The sequence below is a fragment of the Desmodus rotundus genome, chromosome 5, assembly GCF_022682495.2.
Source record: "Desmodus rotundus isolate HL8 chromosome 5, HLdesRot8A.1, whole genome shotgun sequence".
In the NCBI taxonomy this organism is placed as follows: Eukaryota; Metazoa; Chordata; class Mammalia; order Chiroptera; family Phyllostomidae; genus Desmodus; species Desmodus rotundus.
The window spans coordinates 551,104-572,211 of NC_071391.1; the positions used below are offsets into that span (position 1 = coordinate 551,104).

Genomic DNA, 21,108 nt, shown 5'->3' on the forward strand with positions numbered 1-21,108 from the left:
AGCTTCCCACAGGGACACCAGGGCCGAGTCACCACTTGCTCCAGCCAAAACAGCAGGGCCAGAAGTGGCTAGTCCTGGGGTAGCTCCCACCCTCCCCAAGGGTTTCAGGGACAGGCTCCACTGTGGGCTGTGCCACCTTGGGCACCCAGCCTAGCTCAGCCCTTCCAGGATGCTAAGGGGGCTGCTGACCCCTCCCCTGCTGGGCACCTCCCAGGGGTCTGCCTGTGTGTGACAGGACAGTTCCAGTACCAGCTTTAGGGGGACCCCCCCCCACACACACACACACAGTGAAGGAGACACTGTACCCACACGCCCCATCCTCACCACATGGCAAAAACGCTGCCTGCCAACCAGACTCCATTCCCAGAGCTGCAATCTGGGTCCCCTTCAATCCAGAGAATAATGCTGCTGGGGGTGCACTTGCACTGTTTCCATGGGGTGGATTTTGGAATCTGTTCCCAACACCCCTGGGGCATGTGGGGGAAATCCCAGAAGGCATGGGCAGGGCCTTTCCCCTACCCCTTCCAGTCTCTGGAGTGACCCCCAGCCCATCAGCCTGCCTGAGCTCTGAGCTGGAGAGGTAGACATGGCCCATCAGGAGACTTCAGCAGGTGTCACTGACTCGGGGTCACAGACAACACCCCGACGTGGGTTTTCTAGGTGTTCACACAGCGTCACTGCGCAGGCTGACAGGTCAGGAGCCCAATCTGCTTGCCTGGGGAATGCTGGGCAGGACAGGAGTGTGGGGTGGGAGCTGGGCCCAATGGGGCTGGAAGTGCCAGGGCCTGGGGGCTGGATACAGCAGAGGCCAGGAGGGGAGGGGGACACAAGGAAGCCCCACCCAAAGGCCACAGCCCCAGCCAGGTCCCTGGGGGGAGGGGATGCTGGCAAATGAGCAGCATCTCCCGATGTCCGGGGTGTGGTGCCCAGGCCCTACTTGGGGCCACCACCACACTGCGAAACTACACACCAGACAAGGGCTCAAATCAGGGCAGGCCTGGGGGCCAGGAGCTGTGACCACAGGAAGATTCATTTCCCTTCACCTTTGACCCAAGTCAAAAGTGCTGAGCCAGTTCCAGCCAGTTGCCCCCTCCCCACACAGTCAACCAGCGCCCAAGGGCCCCCCACCCAGTCCCTGCCCCACCTGGGTGTGCGGGGACAGGCAGAGGGAGACACACCCAGTGCCAGCCCAGGGAGAGCAGAGGGGCCGTGACCCCACCCTAGGACACCCAGACAGCCATGCTGACTCGCTGGGCCCTAGCTCTCTGGGGACTGACAACATGGAGCCCGGGCCCCAGCCAGGCCCCCAGACCTGACACCCCTTAGGGCTGACCCCTGGAGGCCTCCACAGCCCCAACAGGCCTGACTGGAGTACAGTCTCTCAGGGGCTGGTGCAGAGGCAGGGTCCCTGCAGGCCTGAGGCATCCAGCTGCTTCTTGGGGACACCTGGGCTGCCTGGAGGTGGTGGTGTCCACTGACAGGTAGGTGGATCAGTGGTCACCTGCATGTCACTTCCTGCAGGAGAAAAGACCAGGTCAGGGCTCAGGCACCAGCACCATATGTCACCCAGCAAAAGGGAACGTGGCCCAGGTAAGGCGCCGGTCACAGCCAGGAACCCACCCACTCCCACCGCTGCCCAGGGCCCCTCACCGGCTGCCACAGAGAAACAGCAGGTTCTGCACGGCTGGGGCGGTGGAGTGCGAGTTCTGGCCTGTGACGAGGTGGCGGTCCAGCACGACATGCACCGCATCGGGCTCGCTGGCTGCAGGGGGCCCCCGAGGACACGGGCCTCAGGCAAGGCCACACGCAGGCACGGCTCCAGACCCCCACCCGCCCTGTTGGGGCTGTGAGCTCCTTGAGGCTCTGTGGTAGGCAGGGGGGTCAGCCTGCCAGGGCTTCAGAGGGGCTGGCCACCCAGGCCTGCATGACACTTGGCTCCAGGAGGGTGGCCTGACGGGTGCGGCCCCTGCCCACACCTGCTGCACCCACCCAGCTCACCACTGAAGCTGGCGCCTGCGTCCTTCACGAAGTCCTCCACGACGAGAGGCAGGCGGGCAAAGCCTGGAGCCCTGACAAGCTCATACACAGAGGGCTGCAAAGAGAGGGGCACCGCCTCGCATTGTGCAGGCCCAAGCAGGGCGGGGGTAGGGGCAGTGCCTGTCCCATGGGGTTTCCAGGGTGACGAGCCCACAGTGGGGGGGAAGGCTATCACCCCCAGCCCACCGCATGGAAGCACATGGGAGACCAGAATGAGATGAACCCTTCAGTGAGTGCAAGGGCTGGGGGTAGGACACAGAGCCACGTGGCGTGTGGGGTGGGGGTCACGGCTGCAGGAGCTCTGAGGAGCCTCCTGTGCTCCTCGCTGTGCAGTCCTCACCGGGGCCTGGAGCAGGCTGTCCTGTGCAGTGTCCAGCAGCCAGTGCCCAGTCCTAGCCACACGGACCCCTCCCTGGGTCTGCCCCCTGCCTGCTGCGACTCCCAGCCTGTGACTGCGGAACCGGTCCTGGCTCCCCACCCAACCAGGATCCCAACGGAGGCCTGAATCCCAGTCAGGCACAAAAGCAAACCGGACCCGACCCTGTGCTTCCCCAACGTCCACAACCAGCTCAGCCAGCCCGGGCTGCGGGGGCCCTGGAGGCCATCTCTGTGCTCAGCCACAACTGAATGGGCCCTCCCAGGACATCAGTAGGGAAGGGAGTGAGGGGACAGCAGACACTACCAGCCTGGTGCCACCTGGACTACTGTCACCGTTGCCAGTGGTGACCGTGGGCCCCCAAGGGGTCCCTGACGTGCCTGTGCTTTCAGGCCCGACCACTGCATGGGACCCCCATGAGGTACTCACCCCTGTCACACTGTAGCCTTGGAACACCCAGGACCTGTCCTCGTTGGTGGCACAGCACAGGGCAGCAACACCGTGGCCAACCGCACAGATGGGCTCTGAAAGCAGCAGAAGAGCAGGGGGTGTGGCTGAGGTCCTGGGCACCAGCCTGGCCCTGGCCCCTCTCCCACCCCCTCCACCCCACTGCCTCCGGAACGTGCTGCTCGGACACAGGCACAGAGAGGGGTCAGGACGTCTCTCTGCCAACCAGGACGGCCTGTGCTGCTCCAGGCCCGGCTTCCACCTCTGATGGCAAATGTCTTGAGGCACAACGGTCACTGCTGTCACTGTGTCAGCGGCAGCCCACCTGGAAACTTCCCTCCTCCTGGCTGCAGCGGGGGGGCCCTCCCTCGGGGCTCTAACCCTAACCCTTGCTCGCCTTGGCTCTAAGCCTCCCACCCAGAAGGCTGTCTGGCACAAGTACGTTCCCACGGCGGGGGGGCCCGGGAACAAGCGCTGCCTGTCCTGGCCCTGTTGGGACAGAGGCCCCGTTCTCCCCAACAAAGGACGCTGTGTGGAGCCTGGGCTTTTGTCTGCTGGTCCCCAATGAGCATCCGCCTGTGCCCAGCAGACACGCTCATCACAGCCGGGGGCTGGCCGAGGCTCCACAGGGCAGCCTTTCTCCCAGTCCCCGCTGTCTGTGGCCCCAAGCCCGGACACCACACTTCCCCACCAGGAAGAGAGCAAGTACCCTGCCCACCCGTTCAGAAGGGCCCAGGGGCCACAGCCACAAGCCCTCGAGGGGCCAGGCAGAGGGCCCACAGGGGTGCCAACCAAAGGGCAGTGGGCGGGGTGCCCCACCCTCACACGTGTGACAGCTGGGTAAACTCGTCCCCTCACGGGTCAGGTCACCGAGGCTCTTTACACCTGCAGTGAGTGACGTTTCCCCCTCCGGGACCCGAACCCTGCACCCCAGGGCTGCCGCTGCCCACCCCCCGCAGCAGGCGTCTCCTGTCGCCCCATCCTGTTGGCCCAGTGCCCCCCCCCACCCCCGCCCGACACACTCCCAGGCCCAGGGGCCACCTACTGGTCTCGGAGCGGAAGTGCTGCAGGATGCGGGCCAGGGACCCGCTACTGGCCAAGTCAGCCAGGGCCCCAGGACAGCTGGGAATCAGGAGGGCGTGGTACCGGGCACCTAGGGGCGACCACAGGCCAGTCAGTCCTCTGCTCCTGCCGCCATCCTCTGTCACTTCGTCACTTTCCCTACCCCGGCCGAGGCCCCCAAAGCCCAGGCACCATCCTGTCTCCTGTACCTCCAAGTGCCCGCCACCTCTTCCCCCAGATGGAGCAAGGCAGAAGTTCTCTGGGCCCAGGAGGCAGGACAGGAGGTGGCCATGGGGCCATGGTGCCACAGCGCTTGGCAGCAAGCCCCGGAGAGCTCCAGGAGCAGAGGGAGGGAGCTCTGTGGGCCACAAGCCCACCTGAAACCCCACACACGCAACCCTCCAAGGTCTGGGCCCTCACCGTCGATGGACTCGAGCTTGGCAGGGCTGGCATAGGCCTTGAGGCGGAAGTCCTGCACCCAACGTGCATTGTTCTCGTTCACGTCCACGAAGTCCATGGTCTTCCCCTGCCACAGCCCCGAGGCCAAAGGTCAGCCAGGACGTCCCCTGCTGGCTCACAGGGATGCTCAGAAACTCTGATGGGGGCTGGGGACAACAGCAGCCCCTGGGGAACAAAGGTACCCAACAGCCCAGCCCCCTCACTAGGGCTCAACACATCCTGAGCTCCACCCACCTCAAGCCCACCTGCCCTTTGCTGGTCCTCAGTCTCCTGCCTATAGAGCAGGAGCAGCTGCCCCACCCAACCCAGGGGTGACACCGGAAACATGCAAAATGACAAACATATGACATCACTGCCGTGACCAGTGTCCCACACCATCAGAGGGCTGCACAGCCTCCCGGCAGAGTCAGCACCTCCCTCGCTCTCCTGTGCAGACGCTGACCCTGGTCTCCCTGGCCACTGCTGGGGCCGGAGTTTGGCATTGCCAGTGGGGTCCTGGCCCCTTAGTGCAAGCCAGTCCCTTGGGGTCACAGCAGCCGCAGGCTCACCACGTGTCCCAGGAGCAACAGCCCACTCCTAGCCTTGCCCCAGAAAGAGAGGTGGGGGGTTGTGGCTGGACTTACCCCAGGGGTGGCCACCTGCAGGTTGAAGGCAGCGCTGGCCAGTGTGAAGCAGTGATGGAAGGACTGGGCCGACACTCCTGCAGGAGGGTCCCGTGAGGTGAGCACTGGCCAGACAGCCCCTCCTGCCTGAGGGGCTGCCCAGGCACCCCAGGGTGTCTCTGGCCCCTCTGCATCCCACCCCAGGGCCCTGCCAGCCCTCATCCCCCGGGGGGCTCTCTCCCCAGCCTGCCCCTAGAGGCCACTCTGGGAGGCAACCCAGTGCGTGGTGCGCTCACACTCAGCTCAGCGCTCACTAACCAGCAGGGACTGAGCTCCCGAGTCAGGCCAGGGAGGGGTGACAGCCCCACTCCCACCATGTTTGGCCGGGAGAACGGCAGGGAGCACAGCTCCTGTACGCTGGGGTCATGGCTCCTGTCACAGGAAGGGGGGTGCACCCCCCTCCCCAGGGGCCAGGACACTGTCTCAGCCCCTTACTCACAAGGGCTCCCCACTCTCTCCTGCCACGCCCAGTCAGGAAGGGTAGCTGCTAAGGGCTGCATTCCCACCAGCGGCGGCTACTTCTAAAGAGGTTTGATCCACGTCCTTCCTCCTTTACGTTAACCCTGGGACCCAATCCCTAAACCTCATTTGTTTTTACTCCCACTTATGAATCAACGCATGTTCTTTGTAAAAAGTTCACATATTGAGCAAAACAGCCTTTCTAAATCACCCCTGACTTTTGGGGATGCTGCCTTCCCAGTTCCTCCAACCCTTGCTCCTGCACCCCAACCTCCCACCTACTTCATCCCAGGGCCCCTGAAGGGACTTAGCCGGGCCCACTGGTCCTGCCCACAGAGGTCTGGTGGTCTTTCCAGAGCTGTGCCCCTCCCCCACGCCCTCCACATCTCCTGCTCCCGGCACAGCCAAGACGGTGCAACCCTCCCCCTAACCCCCACGCCAATCAGCCACCTTTGGAAGTAACCCCCATCCTGTCTTCCCAGAACTGAACCCTACTCTCAATGGCTGGACTCCCGGTGGGGGTGAGGGTAGACCCCGGCGGGCCCTTCCTGTCCTCATTCTGGGCACACACGCCTCAGGGCCCCTGGGGCTCGGCACACTGGGACCCCAGGACCTGCAGTCCTGTTTCCCTGTCCCACTTGAGCGAATACAGAAGTCGAGCAGACCAGACTCCACAGAGACCCCAGGTCCCAGCCCTGGTCCCCCACCTGCCCCCATGTGACCTTGGGCTCATCACGTCCCTCCAGGACGGGGGAAGCTCCCGAAGCGCTCAGAAGAGCACCAGGCGCCCTGCTCCGCTCACAGCCTCCTGCCGGCCCTCAGCACCCACAGGCGCGAAGCGAGAGCCGACACTGGCAAGACCGGACCCCGTGGGCCCCACGTCCGCCTCTGCCGGCCGCTTTACCACTGGACAGGGCCCAGGACTCCTCTGCGCCTTCACAGCTCCCCGCCCACCCAAGACGGTCCCCTCCAATCCCTCGTCCTCCTCGTTGTGTGCCAGCGCCACGGCTATGTGACCCCACGCATGTCGGAGCCCCCGAGTTCTGGGGACACCCATTGCCCATCACCGCGCCCCGGCCTCCCCGGTCCTGTCCCTGAGGGAGCGACCCCCGGCCCCGGGGCCTTTGCCCCGTCCCCCGCGCTGCGCCCCCTCCGCGCGAGTCTCACCCTCCGCGGCGCCGCTGGCCACGAGGAGGCAGGCAGGCCTGCTCGGGAGACGCTCGGACGCCATGGGCACTACTGCAGCCTGCGCCAACTGCGCGTGCGCGGAGCGCGCCGGGCGGGGCAACGCCGGTCACGTGTGTCGGAGGTTGCGGACCCGTCCGGCAGCCGAGCTGAGCGCAGGCGCGGTGCTGCCGCCCGCCCAGCTGGGCCCCAGAGCCCTTCGCCTACGCGGTGGCGGGTGGCCCCGGAAGCACCTGGGGAGCGCTGAGCTGGGCCGCGGAGCCGCAGGAGGGCCCCGAGGGCCGTCCGTCGCCCGCGCCTGGCTGCGTTCAGCAACAGTTCCTGCCTCTTCCCTCGTCCCTTCTTAGGCAACGGGCGCTTGCCGCCGGCGCCGGGGGAGGGGAGACTTGGGGGGGAGTGTGAACCCGGAGAGAACACGCCCGTGCCGTAGACCAGGATCCCTCCCTGTGGGTTCAGCAATTGAACCTGCGAGCCCCGCGAGTCCCCGGAGCCGCCCCGGAAGGCAGGGCCAGCCCCGACCGCGTGGGACTCCTGTCCTGGGCTGGGGGCTGCACCGTGGGTTCACGGAAGAAAATCTCAGTCCCTGTCGGGGGGTGAGAAGAGAGGCCATGGGGAAAGCACGTCTGAGGAGGCAAAGGCTTGGAGGAGGAGGCGACTGAGACTTGGAGCTCCAGGCAGGGGGGTTGTGCGGGTGTCCCCGGAGGTGGCGGCGAGGCGGCTGAGGGAAGACAGGCTATCCAGGCTCGCTGGGGTTCCGCGGAGCCCCTGGAAGAGGGGGTGTCCCTTCCTGAGACAGGGGTTGCTGAGTTGGGTCAGGAAGGTCGACCGGGCTGTGGGGCCGCATCGGAAGCGGTTTCATCGCAGGCTGTGGCAGGGGCAGGCGGCGCTCCTGATGCCTGGTCTGGAGGGAAGGGGGGCCCCCCTGCTGTCAGCGTGGAGGGGCGGCAGCAGGGCTCCCTGATGTCCTGCCAGCCTCTGCTGATGGGAAACCTCTGTCGTGGGTGGGCGCTGCCAAAGCGGACGAGTTTAGGCTGAAGCACCTCCCATGGGTGCCCCCTGCCTCCCCATCACTGGCTCTGCCTGTTGCCCAGTTCAGCCCCACGCTTCCTGGGGCCCTGAGCCCCCCACCTGACACAGGAGCACCTTGCCCTCACCTACTGCAGTACCTTCCCGCCACGGGGTGAAGCAGCAGCTGGGGACTCCTGGCACTGGCAGGGCAACGGGATTGGGGACAGGTGGGAACCTGGTGCCTGAGCTCAGACCACAGGCTGTGCCTAGCCAATGGAGAGCTTTCTGGGTCTGGGGAGGGACCCCCTCCCCACCGTGCAAGTTCGTGGGTGTGCCACCCAGGAGCTGGAGGGGGACTCCAGGGTGTCCCTGCTGGCCCAACCCCACCCACACTGCCCTGGGGTGTCCCTAGAGCTTGCTGGCTGAGCCGCAGGTGCAGGTCCTCCTTCTGGGGCAGCTGGGGGCCTCTAGGAGCCTGCCTCCTTCCTCGGGGGGTCTCATTAAGTCCTGTCTCTGTCTCCAAGGAAGGGGATGGAGGAGGAAGCCAGGCCAGCAGTAAACTGGCAAGGAGAACATGTGCACACCTGTGCTCATGTCGGGCGCACCCCTCATCCTTGGTCTGCCTCTTGTGTGTACATGGCTTCCACCCTGGTCGGTGGCGGGGGTGGGGGTGGGGTGCCACCAGCTCCCGGGGCTGGCAAGCCTGTGATGCCGCAGCCCGGGTGGCAGTCAGTGCCACTAGGACCTCCAGTCTCAGTCACCGCCTCCCTGGTGATGCCGTCCTTCCCTGAATGCACCTGGCCAGACACCGGACTGAGGTGTACAAGTGCACCATGGCCAGTCACTGGGGTGCAGGGAGCCCCTCTCTGCCTGGCCCTGGGACCAGGTGTGAGGTTGGGGAGCGGGTTGGGTTGGGGATGGCTGAAGACCCGGGAGTCAGAGAGCCTGGCTTCGCAGCCAGGGTGAGGGTCTGGCGTAGTGAGTCACCCGCCACCTCTGCCCCATGGGGAAGAGAGGTTCTGAGGCACCACCAGCCCACACCTATATCTGGGGGAGGGTGGGGTCCCCAAAGAGGAGTTGCACACTGTTGGGGACAGGAGGGGTGCAAGAAAGGAAATCAGAAAGTGGCCCCCACACATGCACCCTCTTCACGCCTCTACAGGATGTCCGTGCCCTTCAGAGCCCACCTGTGACAGGACAGCCACCTGAGGACAGGGACCTAAAGCGCCAGTGCTCAGAGCGTGAAGGCTGAGAGCAGAGGTCTGTGGGGGCCCACGTGGAGCCCGGGTGGGTGTGAGCAGGGCCGCGATTGGCGGCGTGCCTGTCAGCCTGTGCTCATTTACAGCATGCACTTTTTATACCCTTGACCTTTCTGTATCTGGTGTTTTGTTTATAACTTCAAAGTTGGTCTGTAGTAAAAGTAATTTAAAAGAGCCTTGGGGGTCCCTGAGAGTTTTTCATGTTGGACGGGCGCCCCCATTCCTGAAGTTGAGGGAGTCGGTGACACAGGCTGAGCATCAGGGCCCAGGGCCTCGGGCTCACTGATTCTCCCGTGCCCGCAGGGAGATGCCAGGACCTGAGTGTGTAGGAAACTGAAAAGAAACAGGAGGGTCATTACAAAACGGTAGCACAAAGCCACAGGCGTTGACACAGTATGGCCTTGGGATCGTCCACTTTCCGAGGCTGGACCAGCAGACCTGCTGGTGGAAAGGGAATAACTGGTCTCCACGCACACGGCCTGGCGTCCAGATGGATCACAGGCCCAAATGTGAGCCAGTGACCAGAGTACTAGACAAGAACATCCAGCCGAGCCTCCAGGACCTCACGTGGTCCAGGGAACACAGCGGGCACGGGACAGATTCAGAACTCCTGCAGCGAGGGCAGAGCTGGCCCAGGAGTGGCGGTGTCTGCAGTGCCACAGCAGCTTCTTGCCCACCCCTGCAAAGAAGTCCTACTGACGAGCCAGAGCAGCCACTCCTTCCAAGAAAAATGGACAGATGGCACCAGCAGGAAGAAATGCAGAAGGCAAGCCCCAAGTGACCCAGGCCCCTGTGCAGAGGAGCAGGCCTGGTCGGTGCAAAGGAGAAAACCGGGAGAGGACGGCCGTCCCCACGCAGACTGGCAAGACTCCGCGTCCTTCACCCCATGCGGTGTCTCCGGGGCGAGGGCAGCGGCACCCTTATGGCTGATCCCCGGGCTTGAGGCGGGCAGCAAAGTCACACAGTGCGCAGCCTGCAGCCCCCAGCCCCACGGGCAGCTGTGCACCCAAGACACGCGTGCCCACTCCAAGCCCACAGCAGCACGAGTCACCACAGCTCGAGAGCGGGAGCAGCCCAAGTGTCCGTGGACAGAGGATGGGCACACAAAGTGGGGCCCCATACACAGCGGAGTAGCATTCAGCCTTAAAAAGGTAGGCAACCCCGATACCTGCTACCACGTGGACGAGACCTGGGGGTGCTATGCTGCGTGAAGCCAGGCTCCCACGTGTGAGGCCCCTAGAGGAGTCAGATGCACAGACAGGGCGGGGGGGGGGGTGCAGGGGGTGGTGTTTAGAGGCAAAGTTTCAGTGTGGTAAAATGAAGAGAGTTCTGGAAATGATGGTGGTGGTCGTTGCACAGCCGTGCAAATGCGTTGAATGCCACTGAGCTGTGCAGGTAAAAGGTTAAATTAAAAACCATGTATTGCCCTGGCTGGTGGCTCCGATGGTTGGAGTGTCATCCTGCTATGCTGAGGTTGTAGGTTCGGGTCCCTCGTCAGGGCAACGGGTGTGCGAATGAAGCAAATTGATGCCTCTCTCCTCCCTCCCTCCCTCCATCTCTCTAAAATCAACATATAAAAAGCTTTCAGAAGTGTGCCCAGCACCCACGCACAGTAGACTCGGGCACAAAGGGCCTTGCAGGGACTGTCACAGCTGCTGTGCCTAAAGTCGCAAACTGCCTGCAACAGCCTCGGCACAGCACGCCTTCACAGGGAGCTCACGGACAGAAGCAGGTGGCCTTGCGGGTGGAAAGTCACAGCGTTCTTCGGACCGACAGCGCCCAGCCTCCCAGTCACCTCTGCTCCCTCCCCAGGTCTCATACAAGGGTTGGCTGGTTTTTAAGGTGTAGAATAGAGAACGGGAGAGGGGACTGGAATGCAGGCAATGGCAAGTGACTCCAGCTGGGCTGAGTGATGGCCCCAGGGCCTGGGGGGAGGGGAGGCAGGTGGGCCAGCAACGTCTCAGGTCCATGCAATCGGGCTGAGGCTCGGGGTAGCAGGAGCAGGTGGGCACGGTGGTGCGCAGGAGGCTGCCGCAGGGGCCACCTGGGCAAGGGGTCGGGTCTGCTGTGGGTGTTCAGGAGGACTTTATCGGGGTCTGTGATGTGGGTGCCCTGACAGGGTGTGCCTCTCTGCAAGGGGGTCTGTGGAGGGCTGGAAGGGAAAGATGTGCCCCCCGGTCACATCTGCAAGGAAGGATTTGGGGAGGAAAAGCCCGCAGGAGGCCCTGGCCAGTGTGCCTCAGTGGATTGATTGAGTGCTGGCCTGCAAGCCAAAGAGTTGCCAGTTCGATTCCCAGTCAGGGCACATGCCTGGGTTGTGGGCAAGGTCCCCAGTAGGGGGCAGACAAGAGGCAACCACACACTGTTTCTCTCCCTCTTTCTCCCTCCCTTCCCCTCTCTCTAAAAATAAATAAATAAATATATATTTTAAATAAAAAAGCCCACAGCAGAGCTTGTGGGGTCTGGTGGCCTTGTTCCCCCAGCCCATGCCCTGACAGCCTGCCCACAGCTACCGGGTGGGTGGGAGGTGGATGACAGGAGGGGGAACTTCTTCACCCCTGGCTGCAACTCCTCACTGCAAAGAGAGGTGTAGAAAGGCCCCTACCCCCCTCAGTGGGAGAGGCCAGCATGAAGAACAGGGGCCCCCTGCCCCGCCCTGTGCACTGTGGCCAGCAGCCTGGGCCTGGGGACGTGTCCTACAGCCCCTGGATGTCAGTCTTGGCCGGGTGGCAGGAAGACCTGGCTGCAGCTGCCTGGGGTGGGGCAGGCCCAGAGGGGGCAGTGAGGAGAGGCCACCAGGATCAAGGGTATGGAGGTGGGAGGGGAAGACCTGGGGTAAGCTTGTGACCCCCACACCAATGGGGGTCCCTTGGCTCCCCCCAGCCATGAGCAGGTGAGGACGCCAGCCCAGCCTTTAGACGAGAGTTTATTGTAGACTCGGCCTCCACTCAGGCCCAAGGTTCCTGTGGCCAGCTGGCCAGGCGAGGGCACGTCAGCTTCCCGCCCTGCCCACCGCCACTGCACCGAGGGCCACACAGGGACCAGATGCTCCAGTCCCACTTTAGGCACAGCGGGCAGTGGACCTGGGTGACAGTCACCAAGTGGTTCTACTCTACCTGTGTTATTGCATTTATACGCTTGTTGGACTCAAAGGACGCTGGGTGAGGCAGGAGAGGCGTCTCAGGGGCTTCTTTGGGGGCAAGGCAGACACAGCTGCAGGGCAGGTCCTCAGTATCCATACCCCCACCCCACCCACGCCTAGCTGTCAGCTGCCCCAGCCTCTGGACTCCTCGGGCACAAGCTAGAAGGTGGACCACGGGAGCCTCTCCAAAGACTGGCCTTTGCGCTGTCTGTCTACCTGGCTGGGGCGTGGGGGCAGGCGGAGGCAGCGTGGAAGCCTCAGGTCAGCCCCCCAGCAGGCCCACCCAGACCGCCCGCCACCCCCCAGCTGCAACCAAAGAGCAGGAGAGGGGAAAGTGAACCAGCCACACCCTTTAATGTCCCCGCATGGCTGGGCCCGGGACAGAGCCCATCCTGGACCCGTCAGCCTTGGGGCTCCCTCCTGCCCTGGGCGCTCATCACAGAACTGCTGCCGGGAAGCCCACAGGACCACTGGGGCCCCTCGGGACAGGCTGGCACAGTGATCAGTGGTTGGGTGGGCCACATTCAGGGTCCAGCCTGTCTACTGCCCCCAGGTGCCCTGGCCCTGAGCCCTCTGCCCAACGTCACAGCTCCGCGCCGTGCAGTTTAGTGACCCTGGAGCCGGGGCTGCTTCTGCCTGGCAGGTGGGGGGACGCACTGGGGGCCAGCCAAGGGGGCTCGGCTTCCACTGCCGGGGCCTGTCCATCTGTCCCTCTGCGTGTTGGGGGGCATCGGTACGTGTAATTCTTACGCAGGACGGATAGGTAGCTGTGAGTGGATCCGCATGCACAAGATCCCCAAGGTCTGTACAGGGAGTGGGGGGGCCTCCGCCTGGGTACCAGCCCTCATTTCTTCCGGACCAGGAAGACCACACCGAGAACCAGGGCTGTGGCTGCCACAGCCACGCCCCCAGCCAGCAGCAGGGGGGTCAAGTTCTCGAAGGGGCAGGGACCACGACCCCCGGGGCCCCCACTGGGGGCCTGGTCCTCCTCAGCCCCATCTCCAGGACCCTCGGGCTCGGGGGATGCCTGGGGGCTGCCAGGGGCCACAGGGCCTGGCTTCAGGTTGCTGTGGTTGTTGAGAAGGGCAGGGTCTGCCTTGGCCGAGGTCTTCTTGGCGGGTGGTGGGGTGGGGGCCACTGGTGGCTCCTGCTTTTCCACCTGGGCCTCCTTCTTCCCGGACTTGGCTGAGGGGGCTTTCCCGTCTGCAGTCGGGGGGCCTTTGACCTCAGCAGCAGCCTGGGCCACCTTGGTGTCGGGCTTGGGGCTGCTGGTCGACTTCCCTCTGGACTCCATGATGGCCGTGCTGGCAGGCTGCGTGGGATGTGTGGACAGGCACTGGCTAGACCACAGTGGCTCAGGACAGCTCACCCCTGGGCGTTACATGGACCTGGAGAGAGACAGAAGGAGGCATTCCTGTCCAGCCCCACCTGGTCCCCATTGAGACACCGCCCAGTGCTCCTGCTCAGACTCCTCCTCCTCCACAGCCCAGCCTCCACTCGCCTGCAGCCACTCCCTGAGAAGCCCCCAACCACACAGGCAGGGGCCATGGGCTCCGTGTGGGCAGAGGGAAGGGAGTGAGACTCGCCAGAGGCCACAGTTTCCTTGTCTATAACATGGTCTCGCCTTCACCTGCGCTGTGTCCGTGACATGCTGGCCCTGGGTAGGGAGGCCCTGACAGAGGAACAAGAGCCTGCCCAGCCCGGAGAAGGGTATGCAGTCATGGGAGATGGGCAGCAGCCAGGGAGGGCCTGGGCAGAACCAACTGCGTATCCTTTCCAGAGGGGGCTGCGTCCAAGTGGAGGGGAGCAGGGTGCGGTGGGAACCTGGACACAAGGCCACCAGGACCTGGGTGTAAAACACCTGAGGTATCTCCCCAGGAAGCTGGAGAAGCCAGGAGGGCAGTGACAGACCTGTGCTTCCTGGCAGGGCGTCTACCCTGGCCCCCAACTCCAGCACTGGCTTCACCTGCTCCGGCTCAAGGGCAGGGGATCCTTCCTGAGCCAGAGACTGCACCTGCTTCTATGGGCAGAGGAGTCCCTGAGTTAGCCTGGGGTGGGCACCTGCCCCGTCCATCAGCCTCAGCATCTGGGCCAGGCAGAGGATGGGGATCCCGGCTGTAGGAAAGGCCTGGCCCCATCCTCAACGTCCAGGGTAAGGTGAAGGAGGGCAGACTGGGCTCCTATCCACCCTGGGCTGAGTCCGCCCTCCCTGCAGACCTAGCACCACCTGTCCGCCTCTCCCCTGGGAGGGTGGGAAACTGCACCCGCAGTGCCAGAGAGAGGGAGCCCGTGGCCGTCCAGGTTCCTCACCCAGGCCAGGGACACTAACCACGCGGAAGGTCGCCTGAAGGTCACAGAACGATGGGGGTGTCCCGGCGAGGGCCTGGGGCCGCTCCACTTCCCAGAGAGCCCCAGCAGCCCCGTCCGTCCCCTGGCGTTCCGGAGGGACACCAAGTGGTTGGGAGTCCTTCGCAAAGGGCAGGTGGTCTGCTTCCCCCCACCTGCTCTCCTTTATATTTATCTCGCACTGACGTCACCCGGCAGCTCCTTTCCCCCGCCCCGGGTCCGCTGTGCCCAGGACAGTGATGACTTTCACGGCAGGGAACCGCCGGTGCGCCCCGCGGGCCCCAGCACCCCCATCCCGCCTGGGCCCCAGGCCAAGGAGCCCCGGCCTTCTTACGCTGCTGCTCCCGGCGTTCCCAGCTCCGCGCTACCTGCTCTCCGCGGAGCCGCAGCGGCGGGCGGCGGCTGCAGATGGGAGTCCAGGAGTTTCCCACAATGCAGTGCTTCCACGCAGGCCGTGGGGGCGGGGCCGCACGGCGCAGGCTCCGCCCTCTCTCCTGCAGCGCTGCGCCGGGACTGTGGGGGCGGTCTGGGACCCGAGACCAGCTACTCCCCAAGGTGGTTCAGGTCAGGCCCGGAGGGTCTCCGGCTGCCCTCCCACAGCCCCCGCCCAGAACGCGCAGGAGTCCGGAGCGCTCCCCTCTCCACCCCTGCAGGCGCTCACTTCCACCGCCCACCCCCACCAGGCCCCTAACGGAGTCTCAGAGAGCAGGCATCTACTTAGAATATTTATTTATCTTCTTACACGACAAGTCACAAAAAGTCACTTCTTCAAACTCCTCCAAAGGAAAAAAATATAAATCTGTAAGCAGCAGCAGCAGCTTCCAGGGTACAGATGTGATGGGGACAACCGTGAGCGGGGGCTAGGTCTTAGCCCCAGGTAGTGTCGCTGGCATGGGGCCTCCTCAGGGAAGCCTGGGACGGGGACACAGCACCAGCACGTCAGGACCAGTCACCAACACGATCACGTGACGGGGGGGTGGCAGGGCGGCTGGAGCCTGCCTCGGTTCACACGGATGGACCTGGAGATCCGGAGGGCGGAGTGTGGTCAGGGCCTCTGTTTAGAGGTCCAGAGTGGGGTGGACCCTGAAGGGGTGGCTCCTAGCCCTGCACCCCTGCAGGCAGAGTAGGTGGCCCCAGGCTCCATAGGGGTCTTGATGCTTGCCCTTCCCCCTAACTAATGTCAGACCTGGGGTGCAGGCCTCAGGAGAGGAGCCAGACTGGAGGAGCAAATTTCTGGACGGGGTCAGTGGGGAGCCTAGCGTGCACACGTGCGCTGGCTCTCTCTAACACACACACACACACACACACACACACACACACACACAGAGGCTGCCTGGACACGTGGGAAGGAAGCGCAGCAGCCCCCGCCCCCTATCAGAGCAGCCCGGCCAGCTGAAGGCCACAGCCAGCTCCACACAGCACTTGCACTGCAGACGCTCTGAGCCCCCAGCCTGGGGTGGGGGTTCCCTGGGAGTCAGTCTGGGATTCCTGGCTCAAGATGGGGGGCAGGAGACCCCGACTCTCCTGCAAGGTGGGCCAAGGCAAGAGGAGCAGCAGCGGGGAGGCTGGACGGACAGAGCCACTTGTGCTCAGCAAGTTAATAAATAGGTTTGTGCAGGGTCCCCCTTGTAGACAAGGGGCCGCACCTGGGGACAGGTCAGCAGCCTGGAGGGGAGGGCCCATCCTGCCCAGCCCACACCTGGGAGCCCCAGCTCAGAGACCAGCTCTGTCCCTGGGGTGTGCAGGCCGGGCTGGAGCTGGGGTGGGCTGGCTCCAGGAATGTAGATTTCTGTGGTTTCCAGGTAAATGACACATTGATCCCAGTGGTTGTGCAGGCAGGCCCCTCGGGTCAGTGGGGGGGGGGGGGCCTGCACCCTCCTCCGCCTCCCCCATCTGTGTGGGAGGAGCAGGGGAGACTTCCCCTGGCTCGGTCCTGAGCAGTTGGTCCAGCCTCAGCCCCACTCTGGTCCTGCTCAGTGTGGGCCCAGGGGGCCCCGGCTCAGGGCTGCGGGCGCTGCAGCAGCTCCAGCAGGGTCTCCGCGATGCCCAGGAAGTAGACCACCTGCGCAATACCGAACAGCGGGGCGATGACCAGGGCGCGGCAGTAGGCCCCCTTCAGGAAGGCCGAGGGACCCTCATTCCGCAGTATCTTCCTGTGGAAAAGCAGGGGTCAGAGCTGGTGCTGCCTCCCCTGCACCCCACCTCCGAGGGCCCTCGCCCACCTGGCGCAGTCCAGGAACCCCGAGTAGGTGTCTTCGTGGACCCCGCGCTGCAGTGACTGGAGCCGTGTCTTCACAACTGCAGGGAGGCATGAGGTCAGCACGGGGGGCTGCACACCTCCGCCCCCACCCCTGAAGCCCCCACACCCAGCTTGAGGCCCTGTCTGGCCCACTGACCATCACAGGGGTTGACAGCCACGGCGGCTGCGCTCCCAGCCACGCAGCCTGCCAGGAAGGACACGTAGAAAGGGGACTTCTCCCCGGAGGCCGGCTGGCCCAGCTGGTTCAGGTTGGCAAAGAGGGGGAAGTAGACGATGGAGAAGGGGACGTCCCTGTTGGGGGGGTGGGGGCGGTGGTGACCGGGAGGTGTGGATGGGCAGGCCTCCTTCCTCCCTCCTCCCTCCCCCTTCTCTCCCCGACCCCCCCACCTGAGCAGGGTGGCCCCCAGGCCCTTGTAGAGACCGGCAATGCCATGGGTCCGGAGCAGGTCACGGGTAAGCTGGGTGGCTGTGGGCCGGGGGGAGGCTGAGGCCTCCACTGAGGGCTGGGCGCCCCCCTGTGTTGAGAACTGAGCCTGGGCAGCCAATATCTTTTTCTGGGCGGCTGGGGAGAAAGGGAACAGGCCTGCTGTGTCTCCCTCCAAGTGCAAGGTAGGGGCAGGGGACAGGGCCAGGCCACTCCACCCCGCCCCGGTGCTGTACCCCACCATCCCCTCACCGATGCGGCCTGCGTCCTGAAGCTGGATCTTCAGCATCTCCATGGGAGTGGTCACGATCACCTGGCAGGTGCCAGCCCCGCAGCCCGCCAGCATCTCCTTAAACAGGGTCAGCTTCTGCCTGTGGCAGAGGAAGTGGGAGTCAGAGGCCCGCGCTGCCCGGGAAGCGCCTGGGGGTGGGGGTGGGAGCAGTGGGGGCAGAGGCAGTCCTGTAGGGGTACAGCCCTCTCCAGCTTCGGACACCCCAACAGGCCCTCAAGCAAGGGCAGCAAGCGGACAGACAGGTGGCTACACAGCAGGACCGGGGAGGACAGCAGGGCCACACTCAAACAAAGACAAATAGAGAAGCTGGGGGGGGGCTCATGTGCCCCAAGGGGTTACCCTTTCAGCCCCACCCTCTGGTGACAGAGGGAAGCTAGTCAGTGCTGCCAACCACAGCCTGCGAGGGGCAGCCCAGGGCCAAGGACGACGGGGGGGCGGGGGGGGGTGCAGTGCAGGAAGGACAGAGGACAAGGATGGGGACAGAAGAGGAAGAGGAGCAGCAGCTGGAAAGGGAGGCCCTGCAAGGTCAAGGTGAGGGGCGGGGAGGGCGGGGGGAGCAGAGCCTTTGTCCTTGGTCTGGAGGCGCAGACCCCTCCCCCTTACAAGCAGCCAGGGCCAAGCCCCTCACCCGTCCTTGGAGAGCTGATATCGGAAGAAGTCGTTGGCTGCCAGCTTGATGGCCTTCTCTGGAGTGACAAGGGTCAGGTTCACGGCGGCTCCTGTGGGGCACGCAGTGGGAGGGGCCCGGGCAGATCAGCGATGGGGAGGCTCTCAGCCAGCACTGGCTTCCCAGCGGGCACGGCTCTACCCAGCCAATCCTTGGCCACTGCTCCTGCCCTCTCACCCACATTGGTGCCAGGCGGGGCGGGGCCCAGGCGGGGACAGGGGCACCGCTGCTTCCAGGCACTCTGCTCACCCTCCCCGAGTGGGTCTCCCAGGTGGGCCCCCAGAGGGACCCTCCCCCGGGGGACGGAAGGGGTTCACAATGGCGGGGGCACTGGGTGAGAGGGCACCAGTGTACAAGGCTATGTCTAGCTGGGTGGGCCAAGCTGTGGGGGGGGGGCGCGCAGGGGAGGCAAGCCCCTCTTGGCAGTCAGGGATCAGGGCTGCGCAGCATCTGGGCAAATCCAGGCTTGGGGACCGTCTAAGCAGCTTCCCGCTGTGCCCCGCCCCCTCCCAGTCTCCTGGCACAGATGGGGTCCTGCCTGTCCCAGAACGCAGGGGAGGAGGCTGCAGCCCCTGTGGGAGGGGCCCAGTGTCCTGCCGCCCTGGGTGCTGGCAGCAAGTGAGGGATGCGGGGATGCCCAGGAAGGGTGGAGTGCTGAGGACCGCCACTCCTCAAAGATCCCACCCTGTCACCCCCCTCCCCCAGCTCCAGCACCCAGGCCTGGGCTAGCTGACGGCCCCTGTGCAGGGGCATGTCCACAACCAAGCCCAGGCCTGCGTCCCTGCCCCACCTTCCCACCTGCCCCCCAGCCACTTTGATGGGAGGGGCTACCAGGCCGCCGGTCCAGAGCCTCACCGCGGTACATGCCGAAGTAACCCTCTGAGCGGATGGTCTTGACAAGGCAGTCGGACCTACGACACAGGACGGGGTGAGGCAGGGGCACCAGCCCTGCCCCAGGTAGGAGCGCCCCAAGGCCTGCCCTCCTTCAGTCACTTTTGTTAAGGGGGGGCACAGGAGCAGAGCTCAGAGGTCTGAGCCTATCCCACCCCCACTTGCCCCCACATCACATGCTCTGTGTCCCCTGCCCGCCAGGCACACTCACATGCTGCTGTACATGCGCTGGCCATTCTGCTGGTTCTGCAGCCTCGTCTTGGCCAGGTCGATGGGGAACACGCAGGTGACCCCAATCAGTCCCGCGATGCCACCATTGATGAGCTTGGCTGGCAGACTGTGTGGGCGGAGGGAGTGTCAGCACCTCCGGACTCCTTGGCCGCAGGGCAAGGGGCAAGGGCAGGGTGGGGCCACTCTGACCTGATCTGCTTGTCAGCCATGGAGCTGGGCGCACCCAGGCCAGAGGGCAGTGGAGGCCAGCTGGTGCAGGTGGAGGAGGAGGGTGGGACAGGGTGGGGAGGGTGGTCCACCACTTGCTGGGAATTTCAAAAGCAGCTTCTGTCCTAGAAGGAAGAGGGGACTGGAATCAGCAAGGGTGGGTGGACCATTCAGGCTCGGTATAGGAATAAGCCCCCCCTAAGCTCCCCTAAATCTCGTGAGGGACACTACGTGCCTGCCCACCACCCAGGCCAGAGCATCAGCATGTCCAGGGGATGCAGCTTTGGGGGAGGTGCCGGCCACGCAGAGTCCCCTCAAGGGCCCCCACGGCGGTGTCCTCCCAGCACCCTGCTCACACTCACGCTCACGTGCACACAGAGTGCCATCTTTAAAGGGCCAGGCGCGGGGCTGGGGTGGGCAGGGGCTGGAAGGAAGGGGACAGTCTGCCAGCTAGGTCAGTGACCTCGACCCAGGACTGGGCTGCAGTGACCACCCAACCTTGAGCAGAGGCCCCTGCACGCTGGACCCCGAGACACCCCTTCCCCAGGAGAAGCACCCTGCTCACCCCCACACAGAGCTGCCCCATCCCCCTCTGCACCCCTCCCAGGAATTTCATTCCCAGACGGACACACACAAGACCCCACTGGCCACAACCCCCGGAAGCTTCAGGGGTATGTGGGGCAAAGGGGAGAGGTGGCCGGGAGGAGGCTGGCTCACCCTCCGAGCTCCTCTGGTTCGTCCCCACCATCCGCTCTAAGCTGGCGGCAGAAAGGACCCCTCTCACTGGGGGCAGGGCTCACAAGCCACAGCCAACCCAAGGGGCCGCTCATGGGGGGGGGGCACAGCCAAAAATACTGAGCTGTGGGGGCCACCCAGAGTCCACAGAGCTGCCACCCAGTCAGCCGGCTGGTTCACCCCAGGGTCCCTCTCAGCACCAGTGACCTTCACCTCAGCTCTCCCAGGTCAGGCTGGCCCCGGAGCACCCAGCACACCCTCCACCCCCACACCGTCCCCGCCTGCGCTCAGCTGCCCCATCCGGTTGCCCCCTCTGCTCACCGGAGGCTCTGGCCGTCTGTTCCCTGGAGGTGCAGAACCCTCTCACTGAATCTCTGAGGCCGCAGCCTCCGGCTCAGAGAAGATCTAGTGGCTGAGGGCGGTGCCAGCTGCACCGATTGGTCTCCCGGCGGGGAGGGTGGGATGGGGGGGAGGGACTTTCTCTTTCACACAGGGCGGGCGTAACTGAGGCTCCCTGGAGCTGCTGGAGCCTGAGCTGGAGCACAGCCTGGGTGACAATGGGCGTGACAGCTTCTGGGAGGCAGGGCCAGGCCTCCTGGCCCCTCCGCCCGCCCGAGGGGCAGTGGGTCTACGGCAGGCTAGCTCTGCTTAGCCAGCCCTGTGCCCGCTGGGACGCCTGCCCCTGTGGGCTCCTGTCTGCAGCTAGAGCCCTGGCTCCCCGAGGGTGGGGCCATCTGTGCTCAGGCCTCCGGGGCATCTGCTGGGGAATGAGTGCGGGGAGGGGGTCTGGGGCCCACGCATGACTGTGGGACCTATGTGGTTGCTGGGGAGGTGCATTTCAGGGAGACTTGGCACTGGAGCACAGAAAGACACCCCTGTGTGCTGGAAAGGCTGGGAAGGAGCAGCTAGGTCTCCGGGGCCACTGGCTGCCACACACAGGCCTGCTCACCTGGCAGGTC

The 21,108-nt window shown here is 64.6% G+C and overlaps 3 protein-coding genes across 7 annotated transcripts; all 3 read right to left on the reverse strand.

Annotated features, from left to right (window-relative positions):
• Window positions 1-1,012: 1,012 nt before the first annotated feature.
• On the reverse strand, window positions 1,013-6,767 carry GATD1 (glutamine amidotransferase class 1 domain containing 1). 2 transcript variants are annotated; one of them, XM_024574245.3, is made up of 8 exons: window positions 6,670-6,767; window positions 5,005-5,081; window positions 4,343-4,448; window positions 3,906-4,013; window positions 2,843-2,937; window positions 1,999-2,092; window positions 1,651-1,762; window positions 1,013-1,515 (listed from the first exon to the last, which is right to left on the reverse strand). In XM_024574245.3, the coding sequence occupies exons 1-8, from the start codon at window positions 6,731-6,733 to the stop codon at window positions 1,509-1,511; spliced, it is 663 nt and encodes a 220-aa protein (XP_024430013.2). In that variant the 5' UTR covers window positions 6,734-6,767; the 3' UTR covers window positions 1,013-1,508. The 2 variants fall into 2 exon arrangements, with proteins under 2 accessions (XP_024430013.2, XP_024430014.2); XM_024574246.2 differs by lacking the exon at window positions 1,013-1,515 and having other exon boundaries at window positions 1,647-1,762.
• A 5,100-nt stretch (window positions 6,768-11,867) lies between these two features.
• CEND1 (cell cycle exit and neuronal differentiation 1) lies at window positions 11,868-14,873 on the reverse strand. Of its 4 annotated transcripts, none has more exons than XM_024574187.4 (2): window positions 14,811-14,873; window positions 11,868-13,484 (listed from the first exon to the last, which is right to left on the reverse strand). In XM_024574187.4, exon 2 carries the CDS (start codon window positions 13,388-13,390, stop codon window positions 12,941-12,943), a length of 450 nt encoding a protein of 149 aa, XP_024429955.1. In that variant the 5' UTR covers window positions 13,391-13,484; window positions 14,811-14,873; the 3' UTR covers window positions 11,868-12,940. The 4 variants fall into 4 exon arrangements, with proteins under 4 accessions (XP_024429955.1, XP_024429953.1, XP_024429956.1 ...); XM_024574185.4 differs by having other exon boundaries at window positions 14,777-14,864; XM_024574188.4 differs by lacking the exon at window positions 14,811-14,873 and adding an exon at window positions 14,426-14,690.
• A 281-nt stretch (window positions 14,874-15,154) lies between these two features.
• On the reverse strand, window positions 15,155-20,602 carry SLC25A22 (solute carrier family 25 member 22). Its single transcript, XM_053924743.2, has 10 exons — window positions 20,471-20,602; window positions 19,397-19,539; window positions 19,188-19,313; window positions 18,941-18,996; window positions 18,047-18,137; window positions 17,379-17,497; window positions 17,090-17,264; window positions 16,839-16,993; window positions 16,665-16,740; window positions 15,155-16,595 (listed from the first exon to the last, which is right to left on the reverse strand). Exons 2-10 carry the CDS (start codon window positions 19,414-19,416, stop codon window positions 16,442-16,444), a joined length of 972 nt encoding a protein of 323 aa, XP_053780718.1. The 5' UTR covers window positions 19,417-19,539; window positions 20,471-20,602; the 3' UTR covers window positions 15,155-16,441.
• Window positions 20,603-21,108: the final 506 nt, after the last annotated feature.

Excerpts from the sequence above, each read along its gene's own strand:
- SLC25A22 (XM_053924743.2), bottom strand. The coding sequence starts at position 19,416 with ATGGCTGACAAGCAGATCAG. Across the intron at positions 17,265-17,378 it reads TCAGGACGCAGGCCGCATCG|CCGCCCAGAAAAAGATATTG; the intron begins GTGAGGGGATGG and ends CTTTCTCCCCAG. Across the intron at positions 16,596-16,664 it reads GGGTTCCTGGACTGCGCCAG|GAAGATACTGCGGAATGAGG; the intron begins GTGGGCGAGGGC and ends GCTTTTCCACAG.
- CEND1 (XM_024574187.4), bottom strand. The coding sequence starts at position 13,390 with ATGGAGTCCAGAGGGAAGTCGACCAGCAGCCCCAAGCCCGACACCAAG.
- GATD1 (XM_024574245.3), bottom strand. The coding sequence starts at position 6,733 with ATGGCGTCCGAGCGTCTCCCGAGCAGGCCTGCCTGCCTCCTCGTGGCC. Across the intron at positions 4,014-4,342 it reads CAAGCTCGAGTCCATCGACG|GTGCCCGGTACCACGCCCTC; the intron begins GTGAGGGCCCAG and ends GGTCGCCCCTAG. Across the intron at positions 2,938-3,905 it reads GCACTTCCGCTCCGAGACCA|AGCCCATCTGTGCGGTTGGC; the intron begins GTAGGTGGCCCC and ends TGCTGCTTTCAG.